Raw genomic sequence first — 22,000 nt, 5'->3', positions numbered from 1 at the left:
ACTAAAAATAACAAGGCAAATTCCTTACTTAGCAAAAATCCTGATTGCACTGCCACTTAAAGTTAACACAGACAATGAAAACAGTTTTTCTAAAACTTCTGATGTGTTTCATGGATGTGGAGCTTTTTAACCACCACATATTATTTAAAGTTTTTCAGCTGTGGGAAGCTGCTGTATTTAACTTTCTGCATTGCATTGTGGGACAATAGTGTACAAAGTCTTCATAATGACTGTTTTCAGTATTTTGTCACTTTTCCAGTGTGAACACACTCAACTACATACTTTCAAAGTTCCCTGTATTAACAGTGAATGTAGTATGGATTTGGGACACAGTTTATATTGCAATAGCCTTGTTTCACCAGCAGGTGTCGCCAGAAGGTTTTAAATGAATTTTACCAAGCCTGGTTAACTTTAAACTAACCCTAAGCTGACTTTAAGCTATCTTAAATAAATATCTTTCCATTTCACTCTCAGTAAGGAAACAAATATGCATGTCTCTCAAACATGTGTCCCTTTAAGGTTGATTAGAGAAATGATTCAGCAGTTAAATTAATGTGGGTTCCTTCAGCTTGGCATAAGTTCGTCACACCAGAAAGACAACAAGCGTAGATAACTTTAGTTTCCCAACTTTTCTTTTTCTGCTCATGTGATCCTGAACTTGTTGTGTGTGTCTATCAGGGCGACCAGGGAGAACAGGGACTACCAGGACCTCCTGCTTACACTAGTAATGGGGACACTTCTGTTCAAGGTAACACAAACAGAAAGAAATCCAAACTAATGATTCAGTGGATCAATCATAGGTCGACTGCGAGTTTAATACGTACGAGTTTCCTGTGTTGACTTTTCTTCTGTGATTGGCTGCAGGAGCACCAGGTGACCCAGGTCTCGATGGCCTGCCCGGTGCCCCCGGTGACCCTGGAGCTTCAGGATACCCAGGATCACCAGGACAACCAGGAATTGTTGAGTTTGGTACGGATAATATAAACACACGCACACGAACAGTATAGAGGCGAAAAAAGGAATAGATCAGTGTGTACGTGTTTCAGGAACCACAAATATCATCTCTGTCCTCCTTCCGTATGTGCAGGTCGTAACGGACCGCCAGGTTTCCCCGGGAACTCTGGCCAAAAGGGAGAGAAAGGTAACGCTGGCATACAAGGCTACGGCTCCGAAGGATCCCCCGGCTCCCCTGGACCTCCCGGACCCCCCGGCCCTCCTGGACCTCAGGGCCCTTCTAGTATGTTCACACATAATCGACTAACCAAAGCTCTTTGGTTCTTCCTCCACAGGTGGTCAGGATGAGGGTCGACGTGGCTTTTTTGAGAGATGAAAATCCATGAAGGTGGAAAAGGTCACTGCAGCTCAGAAAAGTAGTAATGATTAATACAACAACTTGTCTTTTTTTTTTTATCTTAACTGTTACTTATGTACTCTGCTTTTTATTTGCTGACAAAACAGCTGGATCCCTGAAATTAAAGGAGCTAAAATGATTAGATTTATTGTTATTTTTTAGAATAAAATGATACAGACATTAGAAACTTCTAGCTGAAAATACAGCATCTTTATCATCCTGACACAGAGCTGCATAGAATTTTTTTTTTTTTTTTACCAGCCATAAAAGCTAGTTCATCTCTAAAAGCACAAGACGAGATAGTAACAGACTTTAAAACATGATGGCTGACTGATTTAACTGTTCTCCAAGGCATTGCCGTTGGTCCCTGCATCATCTATCCTGATGTGTCCCCCAGGCCCAAAGGCAGGTACCCAACAGGGCGGCCATATTGCTATGATCGCCATGGCAATATTCAGCCTGCCAAAAACAAAATTCAAAACAACAAACACAACTTTCAGCAGGCAGCATCTGACTGCCAAAATGCTTTTATTATTAACGCTGTACTCTGTGCAGGGTGTGGTGGTAAGTATAGCTGAGGAGAGCGGAGGCTATTGAGGGCTTCAGACTTGGATGGGAGTGTCTCGCTATAATCCAAGCTGCTTTTCTCATCTTTGGCCACAAGGTCTCGCCTGATTCACAGATTTTACATGGACGTAATGCATGGCAGCAGTGCTGTTTGCAATCAGGGATTTATTTTTATTTGTTTTATTTTGTCGGCACAAACACATTAAACGAAGGAAAAAATGGAGACACAAACTGAAAGAAAATAATAAGAAATCATAACACTTGTTTTTCTTTCTGTTTGTTGGGAGCATCAGTTTAAGGTGTTTTACTGTGTGAGCAGCCTCACATTTTCCTATAATTACTTGACTGAAACTAAATCATTTAATACATGGGAAACGTGTGTTTGGCGACGAGAGTCTCAGCTCAAAGATTTACTCACTAATGATTTGAAATCATTGAACCAAGACGGGGGTTATTATCTCCCTGCTAGTAATGACAGCTTGTTATCATGCGACATTAAGGTAAAAGCACCTGAGCCAGCTCTGTTAGGTGAATGAAGACCGTGAGATACGTTTGCACTTAAAAAGTTATGAATCAGCAGTGTAGGTGCATCCAACAGTAGAATATAGTAAACCTTTGCAGGTGAGCTGATTAGAGCTCTTCCCAGGTCGACATTTCCGTAATATAAATTCTTTATTATAAAATTCTCATACATTTTGAGATACTGGATTTTTGATTTCCATGAGCTGTAAGCTGTAATCATCTAGATTTAAACAAGAAAAGAAATATTTAACTTTATGTGAAAAGAAAGGAAGGAAAATAACTTTTCCATGTCGTTGAAATTTTCACCTGCAGGTTGAGCTTTGAGCTAAGATTCTCTTCACCTTATAGGTGTAGAACGGACATCAATTCACAGATGATGCATTTGATAAAATAAACAAAAAGATCAATGTGTATGGTCAGCGGTTTGTTTCCTGTGTTTGTGTAGGTGCCAAATTGCAACAGCCTATGCATGCTGCTTGTGGCAAGTAGTACATTATAACATTACATATAATCGATGTAAAATCACTGTATTGTATTGGACAATTCTGTTTTATATTTTAATACAATATAAACGAGTTAATGCTTAAATAAGCACCTGTCGTCTTGCAACAGCAGCTGAGCTCTTTCATGTTACATGCTGAGCAAAGAGACTAATCCTGACTTCACACTGTGACAGCAAGCTGCACTTGCACTGCGCTGGTTTAAATGATTTCTCATTTAGCTGTGAGGGCGTGTTGTAAAAACACAAGTTCCTCCAGGACAGGAACTTTACAGATACACATTGTTTTTACATCTTACATCAGCCAGTGCAATTCAGCTTATGTTCAAACAGTGGGAAATCTAAACATATATTGTTTTTGGCTACTTTGTTGCTAATTTACCATTTTGACCTCTAAGTGGTCTAACTTTATGTGCGTGTGCTTGCAGGTTCTTCCCCAGATGTCCCCGTTAGTTACCGTGGAGAGCCTGGGACCCCTGGCCCCAGAGGAGTGCCGGGTAGTAGAGGATACAAAGGTTTCAGAGGTACACGCACAAACACACGCTGAGTGAAATCAGATCAAATATCAGGGTTCTCAGACAAAATCCATGTCTTAGAGTTTGAGACTCAGGGTGGGGGCTCGTCTCGATAAGCGGCTTGCGCATCATCCCCCTGTGGTTCCTGTGGCGGAAAAAGAACAGTTACTTGGTAGAATTATTAACTCTAGCATGCTTGATTTTAATGGTGTGAGGAAACCAGAGTGCCCGGCGGAAACCCAAAAAAAATCAGGGAGAAAATGCGAATTCCACACAGAAAGACCCGGGACGACCAAAGTTCAAACCCGGGGTGTTCTTGCTGTGAGGCCACTGTACTGCCTGTTGAGAGAGGAGGAGATATAGGGTTTTTGGGGGAGGGCTGTGAGATCTGAGACAAATGGGAGCGAAAGGGGTTTTGACGAGCTTATATACTCGTATGTGCAGGTGACTGGATTAGAGAGGCACGGGTGGGGGAACTGAGTGAGGTGCAGGTGGCTGGATTAGTGAGAAAAAGAGAGGCGTGATCCTGTTCCCAAACTTTAGTTATATAACTTCATTCAACTATCCTCCTCCATGTTGCCCCGTGTCCTCCACCCTCCAGGTGATCTTGGCGACTGTAACTGCCTAGGAGGAGGCTCCCCAAACTTGCCTGGGTTACCTGGACCTCCAGGATCCAACGGCAGCCCCGGCTTCCTAGGGCGAAAGGGAGAACCCGGTGACCCCGGTTCACCCGGCTTTGGTGGTGTTCAGGGACCTCCTGTGAGTAGAATTTCGACTCCACTGCTTGGATGGAGTGGTTTTGCTGAATAGTGTTGACACGCTGTTTTCTCAAGAAATACAAGTTTCACAAACGACTGTCGTTTCTGTGCTCCTACAGGGTCGTGCTGGTGACAGGGGTTTCTTTGGTCGTAAGGGAGAGAAGGGGACGTCTTACTACCCCACCCTTGGTCTGGGGGTTAAAGGGGAACTTGGAGCTCCTGGACCCAGAGGACCTACAGGTGAAACTGGAAAAAATGGGAGAGACGGACTGCCTGGCTTTCCCGGGATCCCTGGACCCCCAGTGAGTACTTGGACACAGTATTCAGACTAATCTAAAGGTTTTCATGCAGGTTTTAGAAAGTACTTTAAAGTCTTTTCCTTTCCTTTCTTTTCATTTCCCTTCCTTTCCTTACCTTTCTCCTCTTTACCTTTCTCTTCCTTTCATTTCTTTTCTTTTCCTCTCATCTCCTCTCCTCTCCTCTCCAGGGAGACGCTGGTTTCGGCACAGTTGGAGAGAAAGGTTTCCCAGGGTTCCCAGGGCCTAAGGGTCGTTCCGGTGGCCCTGGCGAGCCAGGAGTTGGCTACGTCGGAACGCCTGGTTTTCGCGGAGAACCTGGAAATCCCGGTATACCTGGGTTGCCGGGGCAACCAGGTTTACCTGGACCGAAAGGTAAGTGTGTTCAGTGGCGTGTGTGTTGAATACAGGGAAGTGCGTGCGTGCGTGGACGTCATGCCATATTCTCCCCACAGGGTAAAATCCTGATCGTCATACATCCACCCCATCCAATCACTGTCCTTCCTCTTATCATATCAACCTCACCTAACACCTTTAAACCACTAGAGGACATTTGTAGGGGACAAACAGCTCCTGGCTCGTCCGCCCTGCTGAGCAGCCAAAACTCTCCAGGACCTGAAGGGACAACATGGCTCTCTGGGAATTTTCCCGCCGTTCATGCCTCGGCTGCAGCAGCATACTGTTAACCATGTGATTAATGGTCTCCATTAATGTGCTTATACACTTCTTCTGCAGCCAATAATCTATAATTCATAAACTGCTTTGTTAGTTGAATGAGTGACGCACAATGATAAGATTTTAATGTGCTTCTTTAGTCTCAGAGGAAGTGAGATTTTATTTTGTCAGTCAAAATTGGGATTCAAAAATCTATTTACATTATTTGTTTTTAGGCATCTTTATCAGATGTCAACTTGTTTGTTAACACCCACAAAAAATAATCAATTAATCAAAAACGCAAAAGGATTGAGTTAAATGTAAACTAAATCTACATATGTAGGCTAACTAAATGACACCAGTGGCCAGTGCCATTATTCTGTTCTTCTTCTCTGAGACTAAATGACACAAAGTCCTCTTCCGCAGCAGCAGCAGCTGGCCGCTCGTCTTCAGTATGAATGTGTGCTCTCACACCACGATGCTAATTCTAAACAACTGATTCATTTTGCTCTTAATATGAAGGTTATTGTCACTCACATGAGCTGAGAGAAAATGAGGAGAGACGAGTCAGTTTAATAGACTTGTAGCTGCAATTGGACAGTGATTTGTTAGACTTTCACAAGCTCTTAGCCAGTCACTCTCTCTCTCTCTCTCTTTCTCCCTCTCTCTCTCCTCATTGAGTGCAATAACCTTTTTTTTTTTTACATTGAAGCAAGCATTTAACAGAATGAGCCTTGAATTAATTGAATGGAACTGATTGCTGATTTGCTGGTATCTGTATGATGAAACAAAGATTTAATTGCTTTATTGGTGCATGCAAATGACCCTAACTGGCTTTTTATGCTGCCATCTTCTACCTCTCTCTCTCTCTACTCTCTATCCGTCTCTCTGAACGTCCTTGTGCATGTGTATCTGTCCAGGTGAAAACAGCTGTGGAGGGGTTAATGACGCTGGAGAGGGAACCGGTGGGTAACTAACTTTTTCATCCACCAGCCAGAGTAACGAGCCGGCACAGAATCTGTAGCTTTAGTTTGAGGCAGCCCAGCCACTGGTGGATTCAGAAACTAGATCCCTCGAGCAAACTGCGGACTGCTTACAGAAGCAGGACATTACAAGCCAATTAAATACCAACTAGTGGCAAGATGTATTTGTATTCGGATGCTGACCGGACCGGAAACAACGTTATAGACATCATTAGAGGGAAATAATCTGTGCTACTTTATTCAGTTAATCATCTTTTCCACATAGTTTTTTATTATGTGTCCCCAGAAAGAAAGTAAATCTGGGAAATGTAGTCTTGCATTTTGAACAGTTGGCTCACCGTCAATCATTTGTTCATGATGGAGCCGATGGAAGCCTCTCGCTCCCTGCGTCTCAGGGATTCCACTCGGGCAGAGTCGGTCGATGATTGGCGGTCGAGTTTCAGGTAGCTGCCCAGTTACTGGACAGGCGCAGCTCGCCACACTCTCCTCTTCCTCCAGTCAAAGCTGCTGCAACCTGCCGCATGTTTTCAAGCCCTGCCTCTGCTAAGTGCTTTTAATCAGTGAGGGTTGGGGCGGTAGGGATCCAGTGGAAATAATAGAACTGATCCCCAAACGCAAAACTGAATTTACATCTTTTCGCTTTTCTAATTATTTTGGTCATCATCTTCTGATTTGAACTGACCTTCGTATGATGAATTTGCTACTAACGACATTCAACCTACAACACACAATAATTCTCATGATTAAACTGAGATGAACGTCTTTTACTTGAAAGCAGTATTGGCATGATTGGAGGCGACAGACAATCAACGTTGCGAAAGACAATCACAAGACTTTACTGGCTAATTGGTAAAATAAATGATGATGTGATTTAAAGAAATATTGTGCAAAGTATTCTCAATATTATTGAGCATGTACTTGCTTTTGCTGGTCCTCAATAGCTTAGCATAATGAAGCACTAGCTTAGATATAGCATTACTCTGTTTTTGTGTATATGTACTGCATGTGTGATCCAGACCTGGGCCAACTTCTACTGTTCTCCAACCACATACAACACCATGTATCATGCTCAATCTCTGTGACACTCTATCCTAACTGGACAATTGAAATGTTACATGAGATTATTTAGTTACAAAAATAAAAGTCTTTAAGTTAATGTCCTGTGCTGTTAGATAAATGGAACCAAACAAATGTTTTTGGTCCAGGTCTGGAAGGACTTAGCAAGAGAAGTGTGTTGTTATCTAGTCATCTTATATAGAAGGAATATGCAGCCACCGTGTGTCTAAGTGTTCACTGTTTTGTTAGTAAAACTATGATTGCTAACATGTATGTGACTGCTACCAGGCCAACTGCTACCGTGCATCGTCCGTGAGGACGGAGACCCCGGGTTATCTGGTTTACCTGGACAACCAGGTACGTTTTACACTGCTTCTTATGTGTGATGCACTAATTGATTCTTGTTGTTGTCTCATCTTATTTTAAAAGATATTCACTGCGCTTCAAATGTGTTTCTGTTAAAATAGAATTTTGCATTATTCAGCTTTTTTTTTTTATTTCTTTAATTTCTACTTCTTCAAGACTCAAAATGCAAGGTCTCCAAGGTTTAGTCGATTGCTTTAGAATTTAGCTTGATATATTGCTAAAAATGGTTATTAAAATGATACGATGACTCTTAAAATGTTCAGTGTATGCAACTGGAAACATATTGTAACTGTAAAATAACATGAAACTTTTTGTTTATTGCATTCTATTGTAAAAATGTGATTTTCTATAGATAATTTCAGGCTATTCCCCGTCTTCTTTGAACAACTGGACACATAAAACTCACCACTTCCTGTGCACCAGAGGGATTTTTAGACCAGCAAATATAAAAGCTTTTGTGAACTAATTTCACCCAGTTACTACCATATAGCAGCAGAAATTAGACATTAATCTATATAAAGAAAAACTACTTATTACTACCTTAAAGTCATAAAAATGCAGTTTTAACAAAATGAATGATACTCGTAATGTAAGTCATAACTGTCTGCACCTGTCAGGTCCTAAAGGTCAGCCAGGTTTCCCAGGAATCCCTGGGCGTGCAGGGTTTGACGGAGCCAAAGGAGAGCGAGGAGACCCCGGTTTTGGAGGCCAGCCTGGACCACAAGGTAAACATGCATGGTGGCCTGCCTCTGTATTTGTAATCCACGTTAGAATCAGGGACAGGACTCACTGTGAGTAATCAGATGTAGGTTGAAGCAACCACAACAAGTGAAGGGGACGTTATCTGGGTGGAAATGAGCTAACGTGACAGGTGGGATTAGTATTTACAGAATTAATTGCTGTTTCAAAAACTTGGACTGTAGATTTATTGACCGAAGATTGTTAATGTCACACTGGTGATCCAGAGACACATTTATGATGTCGTCGTTACAGTGATTCCAGATGGCATTTGCAGATGAAACATTCACAATACTGGGTAGAATAATATTTGTGGGCTTTTTCAGAGTAAATTTCCAATCACAAGACCTCCAGTTGTTACTCCATGTCCATTCTCCTGCACAGAGCAGACCAGATATGAACAGATTCACAGGGTTCTTCACAAATTGTGGTGGAGCAAAAAGCTCTGACGGCCAACTTCTCCCTCTCACTGATCCGTAGCTGGACATTAATTGCTCTTTAACTGACAGAGTTTCAGTTCCTCACTGTCAGGACATACACAAATAAAGTGCCTTTGACTTCCTTAATCATCTCTACCGTTTCCTCCACCCCTCCTCCATGCAGGTTTCCCTGGACCCAGAGGAGACCCTGGACTTCGAGGTGTTCCAGGACAGAGCTTTGACGGAGTCAGGGGGAAGGATGGTGTTCCAGGGCGTCCTGGAGCCAAGGGCCAGCCTGGAGAGGTACTGGGAGCCACACCTGGAAGACCAGGACAGGACGGTTTACCAGGGGCACCGGGAGACAAGGGCCAGCCCGGGACACCAGGAGGACCTGGATTACCTGGTGGGTCTGAGACAGGGAGACGCACAGTGTTATACCCTTAAATCAGGTGTTTCTATTATTTATTCCACCCCATTTATATCAATGAGAGTAGGCTTAATAACAGAAGAAACTCTCTCAAGCTACATCCTCTAAAATGATCGTTGCGGTAGTGGTAACAGAAGAACTGTAGTAGTAGTAGTATAAGTAAAAACAGAAACACTTATACCTGAACATTTTTCTTCCTCTGTCAGGTGTTGATGGACGTTTCGGTGTTCCTGGACTGAAGGGAGAGAGCGGAGTCAACGGTAATCCTGGTGTTACCGGCCCTCCTGGACCTCCATCTGATCGGCCTGGCATTCCCGGTCGGCCTGGAGCTCCTGGCAACCAGGGACTGAGCGGATCACCAGGTGAGGGAAAAGATTCAGCAACCCTGTCCATGACTAACCAGACCTCTGTTTAATTTTGTTGTAATTTTAGAAGTTTTTGACTCTGTGTTCTATATTTGCAAGATTAAATGTATGTTTAAGTAGAGTTGTTTATAGCTTGATTTAGAGTAAAAGATTAAAAAATATATTATTTTGTTCCATCGTGGCTGTTGTCTTTCACTTCCCATCTCTTCACTGTTACCAGCACTGGTTCATTCCTCCCCTTTTTTTCACTGTATATTCATAATCCTCAATATACGAATCAGACACCACAGTTGCCTGTTTTGTTCTTGTTGTCTATTTAAACTTTGCATCAACAAAAGGAATGTCTTCTTCCCCTGTTTTGTATTTCTCTTTGTCTTGTGTTCCTTCCTCCTTTCTTCCCTGCCTTCCTACACACCTCTTATCCATCCATCCTCTCATCCCTCCATCCTTTTCTTGGTGTTGGGTCATTCGCTATAGGCTGCCAAGGTGAGACACTCTCTCCAACATCCATCTATACATCATTCCTCTATAATCCATCCTTTGCTTCCATCCCTCCGTCCTCCCGCTATTCATGCATTAGACTGAACACTTTAACTGGAATGCTCCTAAAAAATTTTGCCTGCTCTCCTTTTCTCACTTGTACAGCAAAAAAATGTCCATCTCTATAATCTGATGAATCTTGGAGTCAGTCTTATGGTGTGACTATATTCTTTTGAAAGCAAATGAAGGGAATATATCAATGTTTTCATTAAAAAACATTAAATCCTTGAATCAAGTGAATTACCTCATTATTATCTGGTATCTAGCGATGAGTGACTTGGTTTTGCATATTTTTTCAAAAATACAATCACTCATACTTTGTAAATAATTCCAGCATTTCCTTAATTAGTTTCAGATCCTTGCCATATGCTATGAAAATAATTTGCAGAGACTTGCACAAGATCGGTAACCCATCACAGTGAACATAAAGGAGAGAGATTTGTTTGTCAGAGTGACATTAACAAGCCTTTGTGAGCAGAGACTACTAGACTTTGGAATAGTTTTAATATTTCATGATGTCCTTTTGATCGTATTTGCACCTTTATCTTCCTCATCAGATGGAGTCGCCCGGTTGTTAAGAAATGTAGATAAAATTTTCGTCTTCTCCGTGCACTTAAAGGACTCCTCGTCCATGTTTATGTAGAAGTTGACATTGAAAGTTCATTCTTGACCTTGTTTCTTCGTGATTAGTTCATGCACTTGTGGAAAAATGAGATTCGAGTACTAGCAACAATTTTTGAGCAGCAAACTGCCGAACTATCCTCGTGTTCATGTTTGATTGTTCTTTATCTTACAGCTGTGATTTTCAACAACAACAAATGGCCTTTGGCTGCCAACTATACTAGTAGTAATACTAGTCAGAATAGTGAACTGAATGTAAACTCGCCAGGTGCTTATCCTTGTTGTGCTCTCTCCAATTGCAAAGCACCCTCAGTCAAAAACGGGTTTTAAAGTATATATTTAAGTGACTTGATGGAAGTAAATGTATCACACCCAACTAAAGGACTTTGATATAAAACAAAAATTACTCAATTAAAGATGGACATTTTAGCTGTGAGAGATTCAGAAACAGAAAGTTCTCTCAAGAGATGCGACTGCTGATGTTTGGTTTTATTTTTGCAGCCGTACTAACCCTCGTAGATCAATTACAGGCTTGAAGCGTAATCTGTCCTAGATGTGTTTATTGCGTTGTTTGCAATAGGCTTGTGTGGCGCAAATGCTATTTAACAGTGTCGCTGCATCGATGACCGTAGAGGCATTGTTGACACTCTTAAAAGGACTTTTTATATTCAACTCGTCTATGCGTTTTGTGACAAGTTGTGACAGTTTAAATTATGCTGCATGGCCGTGTTGAAAATGGGTTGTCTTTTTAAGAATGTAAACAGTAGTGGGTAGTATGCTGTAATGTAGGACTTTGGCAATTGAGCCTTGCTAATTCAGTCTGGAATTGCACTTGAGTTTCTTATATATTTTAATGGCATAGTGCTGTGTAATGACAGATTTAATCTAGCAAATGTTTAAACATAGCCACGCCATTTCTGTATCTTGTTGAGTGACATCATCAATCTAAGTGCAATTGCAGCCAATGAAACGATGTAATGGAACATGTGTGTTTACATTCTCTACTTTTTTGCCAAATTGTGTGTGTCGGGTGTGTGTATTCAGAATAGAAAACACTGATGAATTGCTCTTGTTTCACATATATTAATAAACTTGATTACTGAGTTGGAGGTAAGTTAATTTATTATGTAAAAAAAAAAAAGGTAAGTTTATATTTGTTGGCTTTCAGAGGTTGATTTGAATGAAGTGAAATTTCTAGATATATCTTTCCCACATTTCCATTTGAAATGCAGATTACGACCAGTGTCTGACTAAATCTCTCTCCGTCTTTCTTTTGCCCATCTCATCATCCATCATCTGTCCCGTCATCATCCGTCCACCACCAGGTTTCCCTGGTCGCAAGGGAGAAAGAGGAGACCCAGGTTTCCCGGGGCCTGCTGGAATGAAGGGAACCCCAGGACTGCCTGGCACCACTGGATCACCAGGGCCTAGAGGCCCTCCTGGACTTCCAGGACCGGGAACAAGAGAGGGAGTCCCAGGAATCCCAGGAAGGAAGGGTAGGCCACTGTTTATCATTACAGGTTACTTCTAACATCTCCATAGAGTGACAGCAACATTTTGATTATCTGTGTCTTTCCACAGGTGAGAGAGGTTTGCCAGGACTAATGGGTTTTCCAGGACTACCAGGTCGTACTGGAAGCCCAGGGTTTCTTGGAGGGAAAGGACTGGCTGGAGAGCCTGGAAGAGACGGATTCCCAGGCGGATCTGGATTCTCCGGCCAGAAAGGTCAAGTGTCCAGAACAGGCTGCTTACAACTGCTGTTTTTTGATGGCAGCGTAACAAGGAGAGTAATCTACAGCCTGCGAGTCACACTGACATTCATGTGGTTTTACTGTAGGTGAGAGAGGAGAAACCGGTCCCCGCGGCCCGCCTTCTCCTTTTGTTTCCTTTGAAATTGTGGAGAAAGGACAACCCGGAACTCCCGGAACCAACGGCTTTCCTGGCTTCTCCGGACCCAGAGGTAACACTACTTCTGTGTGTGTGTGTGTTGTTTATTGTTTGACTCTTGACAGCTGAGACACAGACTGCATGTGTAAAACATGATATTGTGCAGCCCAACAAAAAAATGTATTACGTTTAGTATCAAAGGACAAATTAAATTCACCCTCTATGTTATGAGCTCCTGGCCAACTCTAAATCATTCAGAGAGATTCTAAAAAAAAAAATTGTATGTGTAGCATTAATACCATTTAATAAAGGCAGCAATAACGTTAATGAATATGCCTCAAAGGGGCAGAAGATTGATGGCACTCAACTTCTGCTATCTGAAATAATAAGTATTTATACTAAATAACAGAATTTAACTAACAATAATTCACCTCAGGACACCACGCTTAAGAAGGGGAAATTACTAATTAATTCGGTCTCAATGCTGGAGGTTGCTACTAAGACTGATTTGTGTATAGTGACCGTAATACTTCATAAACACAAACCACATAATGATCAAGTTCTTCATAAATGAATTGTTTGTTAATCTAATCTAATCTACTAACTACACAAGGTACAAGGCTGCATAATGAAATTAAATTTTAAGTTCCTTCTTTCTACACCTACAACATATGGAGTGCAAAACAACAGACCACCATAGCGGCTCACACCGTAGAGACAAAAAGCAGTCAAATTCTATTAGGATCACCTTTCAACTTAAGAAAAAGAAAGTTATGAACACAAACTTCAAGTGTTGGACATATCCGATCCGCATCCACTGCCGCATTTCTACCGTTAAAAACCGCCAGGTCCCTGCCGCTGCTCAAAGTAATGTTTACTTTTACCTTCTGGGCAATCCCTCACCTAACATAGCTCAGGCTTGTCGCCTTGATTAATAAATCCGAAAGAAAAAACAACCATCCAGCATTTTGACAACACAAAAAGTAACAAACTCATAGTAACAGTGTATCACTTGCATATTGGTCGGCAGGCAGCAGAAAATAACGTCTTTTTTGTCCTCCAATGGAGCGTTTTCATTGGAGTGTGAAGTCACATGGAAACTATGAAATTGATATTTTAATATAAAATATGGTAACATGTAAAATAAAATAAATAATACAGTTATTACACATTACCCTACAGTTATAGCACAAATTTATATACTGTTAGGAAGTTTAATTTATAATAAGTCAACATAATTGTTAAGGTGATTTTATGTACAAGATCAGTAGTAACTGTACCTGTCGGATAAATGTAGTGGAGTCTAAGTAAAAAGTTCTACAGTGAAGTAAAAGTACCTTAAATTAGTACAATCTACAATCTACAAATCGTCAGTTTCCAATGAGTTGATTTCCCTCCATGTTGCACCTGTAACCCCGACTCTATGCCTGCTTTCAGGTGACAAAGGTCTGCCGGGTCTGCCTGGTAGGCAGGGTGTGCCTGGACTTCCTGGTTTCCCCGAGCAAAGTAAAGGACAGCCGGGAGAGCCTGGGTTTTCTGGACGACCAGGAGCTTCAGGCTTCCCAGGGTCAAAGGGGGAACCTGGAATCATGGGATTCCCCGGCATGACTGGACCAAGGGTAAGAAAACACCCACACACACAGTTACAGACACAAACATGCAGCGAGTTCAGCCAGTGAGATTCACGTTCTCATGGCTCCCTTCAGGGTGATGATGGTGCACCTGGTTTCCCTGGCAATCCTGGAGAATTTGGTCGGCCTGGTAGCAAAGGTGAGTGTAAATATGAGGCCACACACATGTCCTTTAAGACGTGAGTCAGTGCACTGAGTCACATGATTTGTTCCTCAGGTCAACCCGGAGAGACGTTTGGTTATCCTGGAGCTCCAGGAGCTAAAGGCCAGCCAGGAGATTCCGGCTTCCCAGGTAAGACTTTTGTAAAACCAACCGCCTCTTATCTGAATATAATAGTGTTTCCTCAGGAATGACCAGCAGCTGCTCCTTAAAACCCATCAACCCATCAATCATCACTACTGTTAATTTCGTTAACAGAAACTATGACTTAATATGTTCATTTATTGTTGACAATAAAAAACAAGACTAAGATGTAGTTAAAAAATTAAACGGCACCAAAATTTCTCTTCTTTAGGTATGTGAAGTGTAATGTGGTGTCCGAACAATAATGCTGCGATGATGTGTTGAGAAGAAATCCGCTTGACACTGTTCTTGATCATAAAAGTTTATTACATCAAGGAGTAAGGAGCATCAATTACAAGCTCTGCAGCAGCTTGGAGAGTGACCCAGCCCGATGACCACTCTGTCTCTCTGTACATCCAACACAGCTTACATAGGACATGTTTAGGTATCTGCTAAATACCATATAAGGGTCAGAGTCTGCAATCTAAAGCTCCAATCCATATAAGGGCACAGTATACACCACAGTAACTAAACAAGTAATGTATCAGGCACCTAGTTGAAACTATAAACCAGCACAAAAATGAATAATAACCTACTAACATAAACACAGAATGGACTGAACAGACACATTTGCGTTTTAGAGCATAAAACAGCAGCGACTCAGTCCAGCACTGCATTATAGGAAATGTGGGCCGTCGCTACAAACTACGTTACAAACAGAAACAATCTGCTCAGCTTGGGTTGCAAAATGTTGATAAATATATTTATTCAGTGCCTTTTCTGTTTGGCATCAACCTTTCTGTTACACGTGTTTTGGTTTTGCCCGTGAGACGCAGCTGAGACTCACGAATCAGCTTCATACGTGATTTAGTCCTGTGTCAAATGTCCTTGACACAAGAAGCCAGTGCAAATATGCAGACAGACGGCTGCACAGATTAATGAGAGCGCATCTGTTGCTTTTTACAGAAAGCAAGTTGAATGACAATGACAACAACAGGGCTTTAGAGGAAGAAGCGAGGTGACTATGAGGCTGACAGTATACCTGAATACATGGCTTTATCAGAAGGGAAGCAATGTAGCTGTAAAATAGCTGTTTAGAATACCATAAACCTGGTGAGACACATTAAGACTCACAACATAGAAATGGAGATAGCTTAACAAAAGTGACTTAGTAAGGCAGCGGTGTTACTTTATATAGGCTGTGTTGCATGTTGTGGATCATACAACCTGTGTTTTTAATCAGAGAAGATACATTTGACTAAAGTTACAAATAAAAATAGTTTTTGACTAGACTAGATTGACTGAAATGTTCAAAATAATCTGATGACTAAACTGTGTTTTTCACCGACTAAAATAGTAATGGCTTTCATTGACAAGAAATTAAATTAGACAACTAAATATGATAAAAACTAACAAGGACATTTGACACAGGACTAAATCAAAAATGTGACCTAATTAACTTTTACTACTTTTATATTCACATTTTATATAACAACAAAGAATAAAAAAGCATCCAGAAATATGTCAGTATGAGTTGACATGTGTCTTGGTTTTTATTCTTCTATCTGGACTAAAATTTATACGTATACGTATAATCAGTGTTGGGCAAGTTGATTCCAAAATAGGATAGGATGAATGGTCTTCTCATTCAGCGCAAGGATGACTTACTGCGACAAGCATGCAAGCTAAGGGGAAGTGGAGTGTACATCAACGAACACCTTACCAGAAAGAATGCAGATATTGCAAGACAAGCGAGGAGTTTATGGAAACAAAAGAAGATACAGGCGACATGGACCAGAAATGGTCGTGTTTTTGTTCGTACAAATGGGTTGCCAGAAGAATCAAAGGTGATCACGGTAAGGGAAACAAAAGACTTGGACCAGTTTAAGTAACTTTAATTGAAAACTGTATGAGACACCTATCCAATGTCGTCGATCAGACTACTCTTCAGGATAAGACGATTACAATTTTCTTTGAAAATGGGTGATGAACTTTATGAAGATTTACTTCTTTTGTTGTTGGACATGAGGACTATTGTACGGACTTGTAGAGTATTTAGTTTAGTTTATGTTTGTTTAAGTTACATTATTCTATTTTTTAGAAATGGCATTATGTAATATTGATGATGACAATATATTACATCTAGGTGTTGAGATAGATGATATAAATTATAGTAAGTATGACGTTGAAAGAGATATTGATCCGGACAAATATTTGTGTAGTCAGCCAAATTGTCACTATTATACGGAAGAAGAGTTCAAGAGAGGAGTGAATATGAAACATGCCTTTTCTGTAATACATTTAAATAATAGAAGTTTGTGGAGTAACTTTTCAAAAATCAAAGATTATTTGAACCTGTTTCCAAAATTTAGTGTTGTAGCTGTTTCTGAAACATGGTTGGACGAAGATAAATTAGCAGAGGTAGAATTAGAGGGTTATCAAATGTTTGTAATGAATAGAAAAGATAGGAGAGGAGGTGGAGTTGCTCTTTATGTGGACTCAAGTCTGCAATGTAATATAATGGCTAGTAGGTCAATCACTATTGAAAATATATTAGTGTGTTACTGTTGAGATTCGTATGGAAAAACAAAAGAATATAATTTTTTGTTGTATATATAGAACACCTGGTTCATCATTGGATATTTTTAATGAATTTGTAGGGAACATGTTCAATTCAAATGGAAATAAGACAAATATTGTCTGTGGTGACTTTAATGTTGACCTGCTTAATCCAGGGGGACATAAGAAGACCACAGAATTTATTAATGCCTTTTATAATAGTACATTATTTCCAGTAATAGCAAAGCCAACAAGAATAACAACAGTATCAGCAACATTAATTGATAATATATTTTCAAATGACGTTGGCAAAATTGATGGAGGTATTCTAATAACCGATATTAGCCTGGTCATCTATAGTTTTTATGTTTTGAATGATTTGATTGAATGATCTGTAAATGACCAAACCGAAATAAATGAAATGAAATGAAATTAAGAAAGATGCTATGCGCATTTACGCACGAGGTACAGCAGCATAACATCACTAATTATTTGAATCCCCGACACTCCGACAGGATCGGTCAGGATGAACTGACAGCAGTCTAAATCATTAAAGCACAAACACATAGCATTTACACATCCATTAGGGGAGCTATTGTCTTGTTACGAGGAGCAGAGCTCCCCCGTAGTGTGCACCCTGCCTACAATCTCCACCATCGGATTCCCGCAAGAGGAGATAATTTTACTCTTTACTTGTTTATCTGGAAATGTTTCTCGGTGTTGGTGAATTATAAAAAAAACACCACTTAATTTAGGGTTAAAATGGGTTGTAACATGAGTTACTGAGATTGTAACGGGTATAATATTACATTTTTAACATTTTTGGGTTGATTTACTACGTTACTGCGAAAAGCAATACATTACTGTAATTGTGTTACTTTTGTAACGTGTTACTCCCAACACTGCGTGTAATACATTTTATTACATCCCCTGTTCTACCAGACTACCGTTTCTGTTTTACCCACTTACCCAAAGTAATAAATACACAGTATCACTTACTACCATAGAAATTTTGGAGATGCCTTCAACAGTGGAAACGTTTCTGAAAATGTAATTTCCAATCTTGATATTCAAAGGTTTTGAGGTGATCTCTGCAAGTTTTGAAACATCTTCACAAAAGGATGTCTTACCTACCAGATTGATTGTCTCCCCTCAGGTCGTCGTGGCAATGATGGCGCCCCCGGTGACAGCGGCTTTCCGGGGGGTCCAGGTTTCCCTGGAGCGAAGGGGGCTATTGGTGAAGGAGGACGTCCTGGAATAATGGGTGAGAGAGACCTCTATTAAGACCCACAGATGAATTTGTATTTATTTCCGTCAACGCACCAGAGTCACAGTATCTAACATATGTTCCTCATCCGCTCTGCAGGCTCCCCTGGTTTCCCAGGGCCAAAGGGCCAGCCCGGCTATCCAGGAAGAAGAGGACAGGATGGGCCGTCTGGTCAGAATGGAAATCCTGGAGGTCCTGGAGCCATAGGTGAGAGAAATATTTCTAATGCACGTTTGCTCTGTGTTTCCAAATGAGTTGATGTAACACAACAGGGAAGCAGAGGCTGCTGACAAACACTCACTCTGCTGTGTTTCTGCAGGTTTGCCTGGATCCCCTGGTCTGGATGGACTTAATGGCCTTGCTGGACCTAAAGGCATCCCTGGAAACCCAGGTAAGGACCTCACAGAGTCTGATAATGCTGTTTATGTGGTTTCTTTTGTTGTTGTTTTTTGTTGTTTTTACAGATGGGTGTTTTTATGTTTTCCATGATCTGGGCAGTTTATGTGGACTATTGAATGACTCTGGAAGGAATTCTGAAGAACTGATCCATTTCAAACAAAGCTGATGGACATGATCATGTGATGAAGTGGTCAAGCATGTTTATAGTAACTATAGGCTGTAAAACATGTACTTGCTCAAGGCTGTCTGACCACAGTGTCTCTAAAACAAAATGGGGTTTTCACACACAAACAATCTGATCCTCGTTATTGTTAGTTTGGGCAGCTAAAAATTCTGATCTTACATTTAAATGTTTCAATAACTTTGAGAGTACATATACATCATTTAACCATTTACCACCCACCCCTCTTTGAGTATCTCTTGTATTCTCTGTTGTACCTGGTTATTTTTTCGTCAGGGAGTCATATTTGAAAATTACCTTAATGGTGGAAAGTATGTGAGACTAATCTAATTGATACATAACGTGTTTTTATTCATTTGAGTTTTCAAAGTGGTGGCAGACTGCTTCTCATCCCAAGTTGTCATATACTTAGGGCCGCATGGTTAAGACCCTTTCACGGCAGTTTGTAACGCATTGGGGAGCTGCTTAGCGTCATGGTTCATCGCACTGGGGGAAGCCCTGTAGTGTAATTTTGGTGGTTATTTTTATCTTTAACCATGACGTTTTCCTAAACCTAACTAAATAGTTTTTAGTGACTAAACCTAGCCAAATTGCAACATTTGATCACATTAACCACAAGCTTTATTTGAAAGTCTCCCTGGAGTCTAACTGGACATATTTATGCTAACTTGACTGTAGAGCCCTAAACATCCAAAAGATTGTCAGGAAAGGAGTGTCCAGGGCTTTAAAAAGTGACGCCAAGGGGTCCTGACCAAGCGTCCATACGTGACAAGTTGGGAGTGAGAATGTGTTGGGAGAGATATAACCAGCATTAAAATTATAGTGTCATGTAAATACAAGGAGCACATTACTATTTTTACACATTGACAGCATATTAGACATTAGTAAATTCCCGAAAACAAAGTCACATTGACAAAAGTCGTGCAAACCTCTCCTGGTGTCTAAAATGCAAAATGTTTAACCTGTCAGTGCGTCAGATTTACAGGAAAATCTAACGGATTGTTTAACAGTACAAAGGCAGACAACAGGGTGCTACAGAGTTTTGATAAACTGCAACATGGAGAAATTCCCTGAAACAATTAGGAAAAGCCAAAGCTATGATACAACAAAAAGACAAACAGAAAGATTCTGTGACAGACAAAATTATGTAACTAAAAAAACTGTGAAAGCAGTGAAACAAACTTTCTAAGTGCAGAAGTTTAAAGATGTTGATTAACTGCTTTTTTGTTGTATTTGCTTCCAGGTGTGAGCTTAGGAGGTGCCCCAGGCTCTCCTGGTATTTCAGGGCTGAAGGGAGAGCGAGGCGTCTCTTACCCAGGAAGCCCAGGCTTCCCAGGACCGAAGGGAGAGAGAGGAGATTTGGGTGAGATAGACTTCAAAGAAATTAGAAACTGCGAATCAATATAAATAAAATAACATCAAAATAATGACTGCTGGTTTATTTTTGTGTATGTGTCAGGTCCTCCTGGACTCACAGGGTTCCCTGGTCGGCCTGGACCTCCTGGTCGCCCTGTGGGGTCAAATATTCCCGGACCTGTGGGAGACCCTGGCCTCCCTGGACTGGATGGAGAGTATGGTAAATACATTTCCTCACTCCACTTTCTTTTCCTGTTTCCTTCCCTACCTTCTCCTTTCCTCCTACTAAACCTCTCCTCTCTCCTCCAGGTTTTCAAGGTCCTCCAGGTCCCCCCGGGCCGCCTGGTCCAGGGACAATCCAGGGAGACAGAGGTGACGCCGGGCTCCCAGGCTTCCCTGGCTCCCCCGGCAGGAAAGGAGAACCAGGAGGCAATGGAGGCACCGGATTCCCCGGCAGCCCAGGGTTGAAAGGTGAAGTGGAGCTCTATACAGGCTTTAAACAAAAAGATGACATGAAACAAAAATGTCTGTTCCTAAACAGTATTTTTGCTTATTAGGAGGACGAGGTGATACTGGCTACAGTGGAGGTCCTGGTCGCAAGGGTTTCCCTGGTGACTCTGGTTATTATGGAAACAAAGGAGTCAAGGGACCACGAGGTAGGAGGCCTTTCATAAATGGATTGTAATGGTACAGGAAATTAATTCTGCTTATTACACTGAATCTGTCTTCTCTCTCGTGCCTCATCCTTCACTTTCACCCTTCCTTCCACAACTATTCCCTCTTATTTTCCCACTCACACATTCATCATGTGTTTTCCCTCCATCCTTCTATCTCTTCCCCTTCCTCTCCAGGATCTCCTGGTCGTAAGGGTCTCCCTGGAGTCTCGAATCCCCCACTTCCACCAGATCCTGCAACCCGCGGAGACCCGGGCTTTCCCGGTCGAAGTGGAACCCTTGCTGCCCCTGGAGAGCCCGGTCAGCCTGGACTGCCTGGACGTCCAGGTGTGTAGTTAATCTGTCCAGTCTTTTAAATGATCTTTGCTATGTTGAAAACACTGAGTTACAGCTGTTGTATTTTGTTTTTCACCATCAACCACAAATACGAACCCATTTAAATTTGTTAGCTTAACTTTGCATAAAGGCTGAAAACAAGGAGGAGCTCTGTCCAAAGGGAAAAAGAAATATCTGCAAAGACTCCGGGATGTCCAAGACATATACAAATGAGAAATAATGTGTTAAGTAGAGATGCTGATATGCTGATTCTGTTACCTTTGGATGGAGCCAGGATGGCTGCTTTCAGTGTTTATGCTAAGCTAAGCTTACTGTGTTCTGGCCCTGTCCTGATCTTTAACAGAAAGACATCAGTGTGGTATCAATCATCTCATTTTACTCTCAACAAGAAAGAAGCATATTTCCCAAAACTATTCCTTTACTGGCGTCTCATATACATACAGGATATTTACCCCATATGAATATATATATAATGTGTATATGACAGTCGTAATTAAGTAAAGTAATTTAATTCTGCAGTGCTTGACAGTGCAGAGAGAAAGAAATGAAAACCAATGGCTGTCTGCACCTTTGGTCAGACCCGTTTAAATACTGTCCTTCTGCAGGTCCTAAGGGTCGCCCTGGCCCTGTGGGTAAACTTGGCAGGACTGGCCCTTCTGGTCTGCCCGGACCCATCGGGGACCCCGGACCCCCAGGGTTCCTTGGACCCACTGGAAATCAAGGTCAGTAGTCTTCAGTAGTGTTGTTTTT

The 22,000-nt window shown here is 41.4% G+C and overlaps 1 protein-coding gene across 4 annotated transcripts in view; it reads left to right on the top strand.

Annotated features, from left to right (window-relative positions):
• Nucleotides 1-22,000, top strand: part of col4a6 (collagen, type IV, alpha 6) — a 116,568-nt gene that overhangs the window by 88,953 nt on the left and 5,615 nt on the right. For 2 of the 4 annotated variants that reach the window (XM_038731701.1, XM_038731702.1), the window contains exons 18-45: nt 679-748; nt 865-969; nt 1,088-1,237; nt 1,703-1,756; nt 3,368-3,463; nt 4,056-4,213; nt 4,332-4,514; nt 4,700-4,883; nt 6,083-6,127; nt 7,490-7,558; nt 8,185-8,292; nt 8,909-9,127; nt 9,358-9,513; nt 12,003-12,173; nt 12,259-12,402; nt 12,515-12,637; nt 14,002-14,183; nt 14,271-14,334; nt 14,413-14,487; nt 18,194-18,301; nt 18,404-18,511; nt 18,624-18,695; nt 20,128-20,247; nt 20,344-20,460; nt 20,550-20,711; nt 20,798-20,896; nt 21,092-21,241; nt 21,856-21,972. In XM_038731701.1, coding sequence (XP_038587629.1) covers nt 679-748; nt 865-969; nt 1,088-1,237; nt 1,703-1,756; nt 3,368-3,463; nt 4,056-4,213; nt 4,332-4,514; nt 4,700-4,883; nt 6,083-6,127; nt 7,490-7,558; nt 8,185-8,292; nt 8,909-9,127; nt 9,358-9,513; nt 12,003-12,173; nt 12,259-12,402; nt 12,515-12,637; nt 14,002-14,183; nt 14,271-14,334; nt 14,413-14,487; nt 18,194-18,301; nt 18,404-18,511; nt 18,624-18,695; nt 20,128-20,247; nt 20,344-20,460; nt 20,550-20,711; nt 20,798-20,896; nt 21,092-21,241; nt 21,856-21,972 — 3,409 coding nt within the window. The remainder of the gene's footprint in view (nt 1-678; nt 749-864; nt 970-1,087; nt 1,238-1,702; nt 1,757-3,367; nt 3,464-4,055; nt 4,214-4,331; nt 4,515-4,699; nt 4,884-6,082; nt 6,128-7,489; nt 7,559-8,184; nt 8,293-8,908; nt 9,128-9,357; nt 9,514-12,002; nt 12,174-12,258; nt 12,403-12,514; nt 12,638-14,001; nt 14,184-14,270; nt 14,335-14,412; nt 14,488-18,193; nt 18,302-18,403; nt 18,512-18,623; nt 18,696-20,127; nt 20,248-20,343; nt 20,461-20,549; nt 20,712-20,797; nt 20,897-21,091; nt 21,242-21,855; nt 21,973-22,000) is intronic. The other 2 variants (XM_038731704.1, XM_038731703.1) reach the window with 2 other exon arrangements.

This window comes from Micropterus salmoides, unplaced genomic scaffold (assembly GCF_014851395.1).
Source record: "Micropterus salmoides isolate LMB-PRFRI ecotype aquatic unplaced genomic scaffold, ASM1485139v1 Ms_hic_scaffold_2, whole genome shotgun sequence".
Classification (NCBI taxonomy): domain Eukaryota; kingdom Metazoa; phylum Chordata; class Actinopteri; order Centrarchiformes; family Centrarchidae; genus Micropterus; species Micropterus salmoides.
This window is presented reverse-complemented; position numbering and strand designations above follow the sequence as displayed.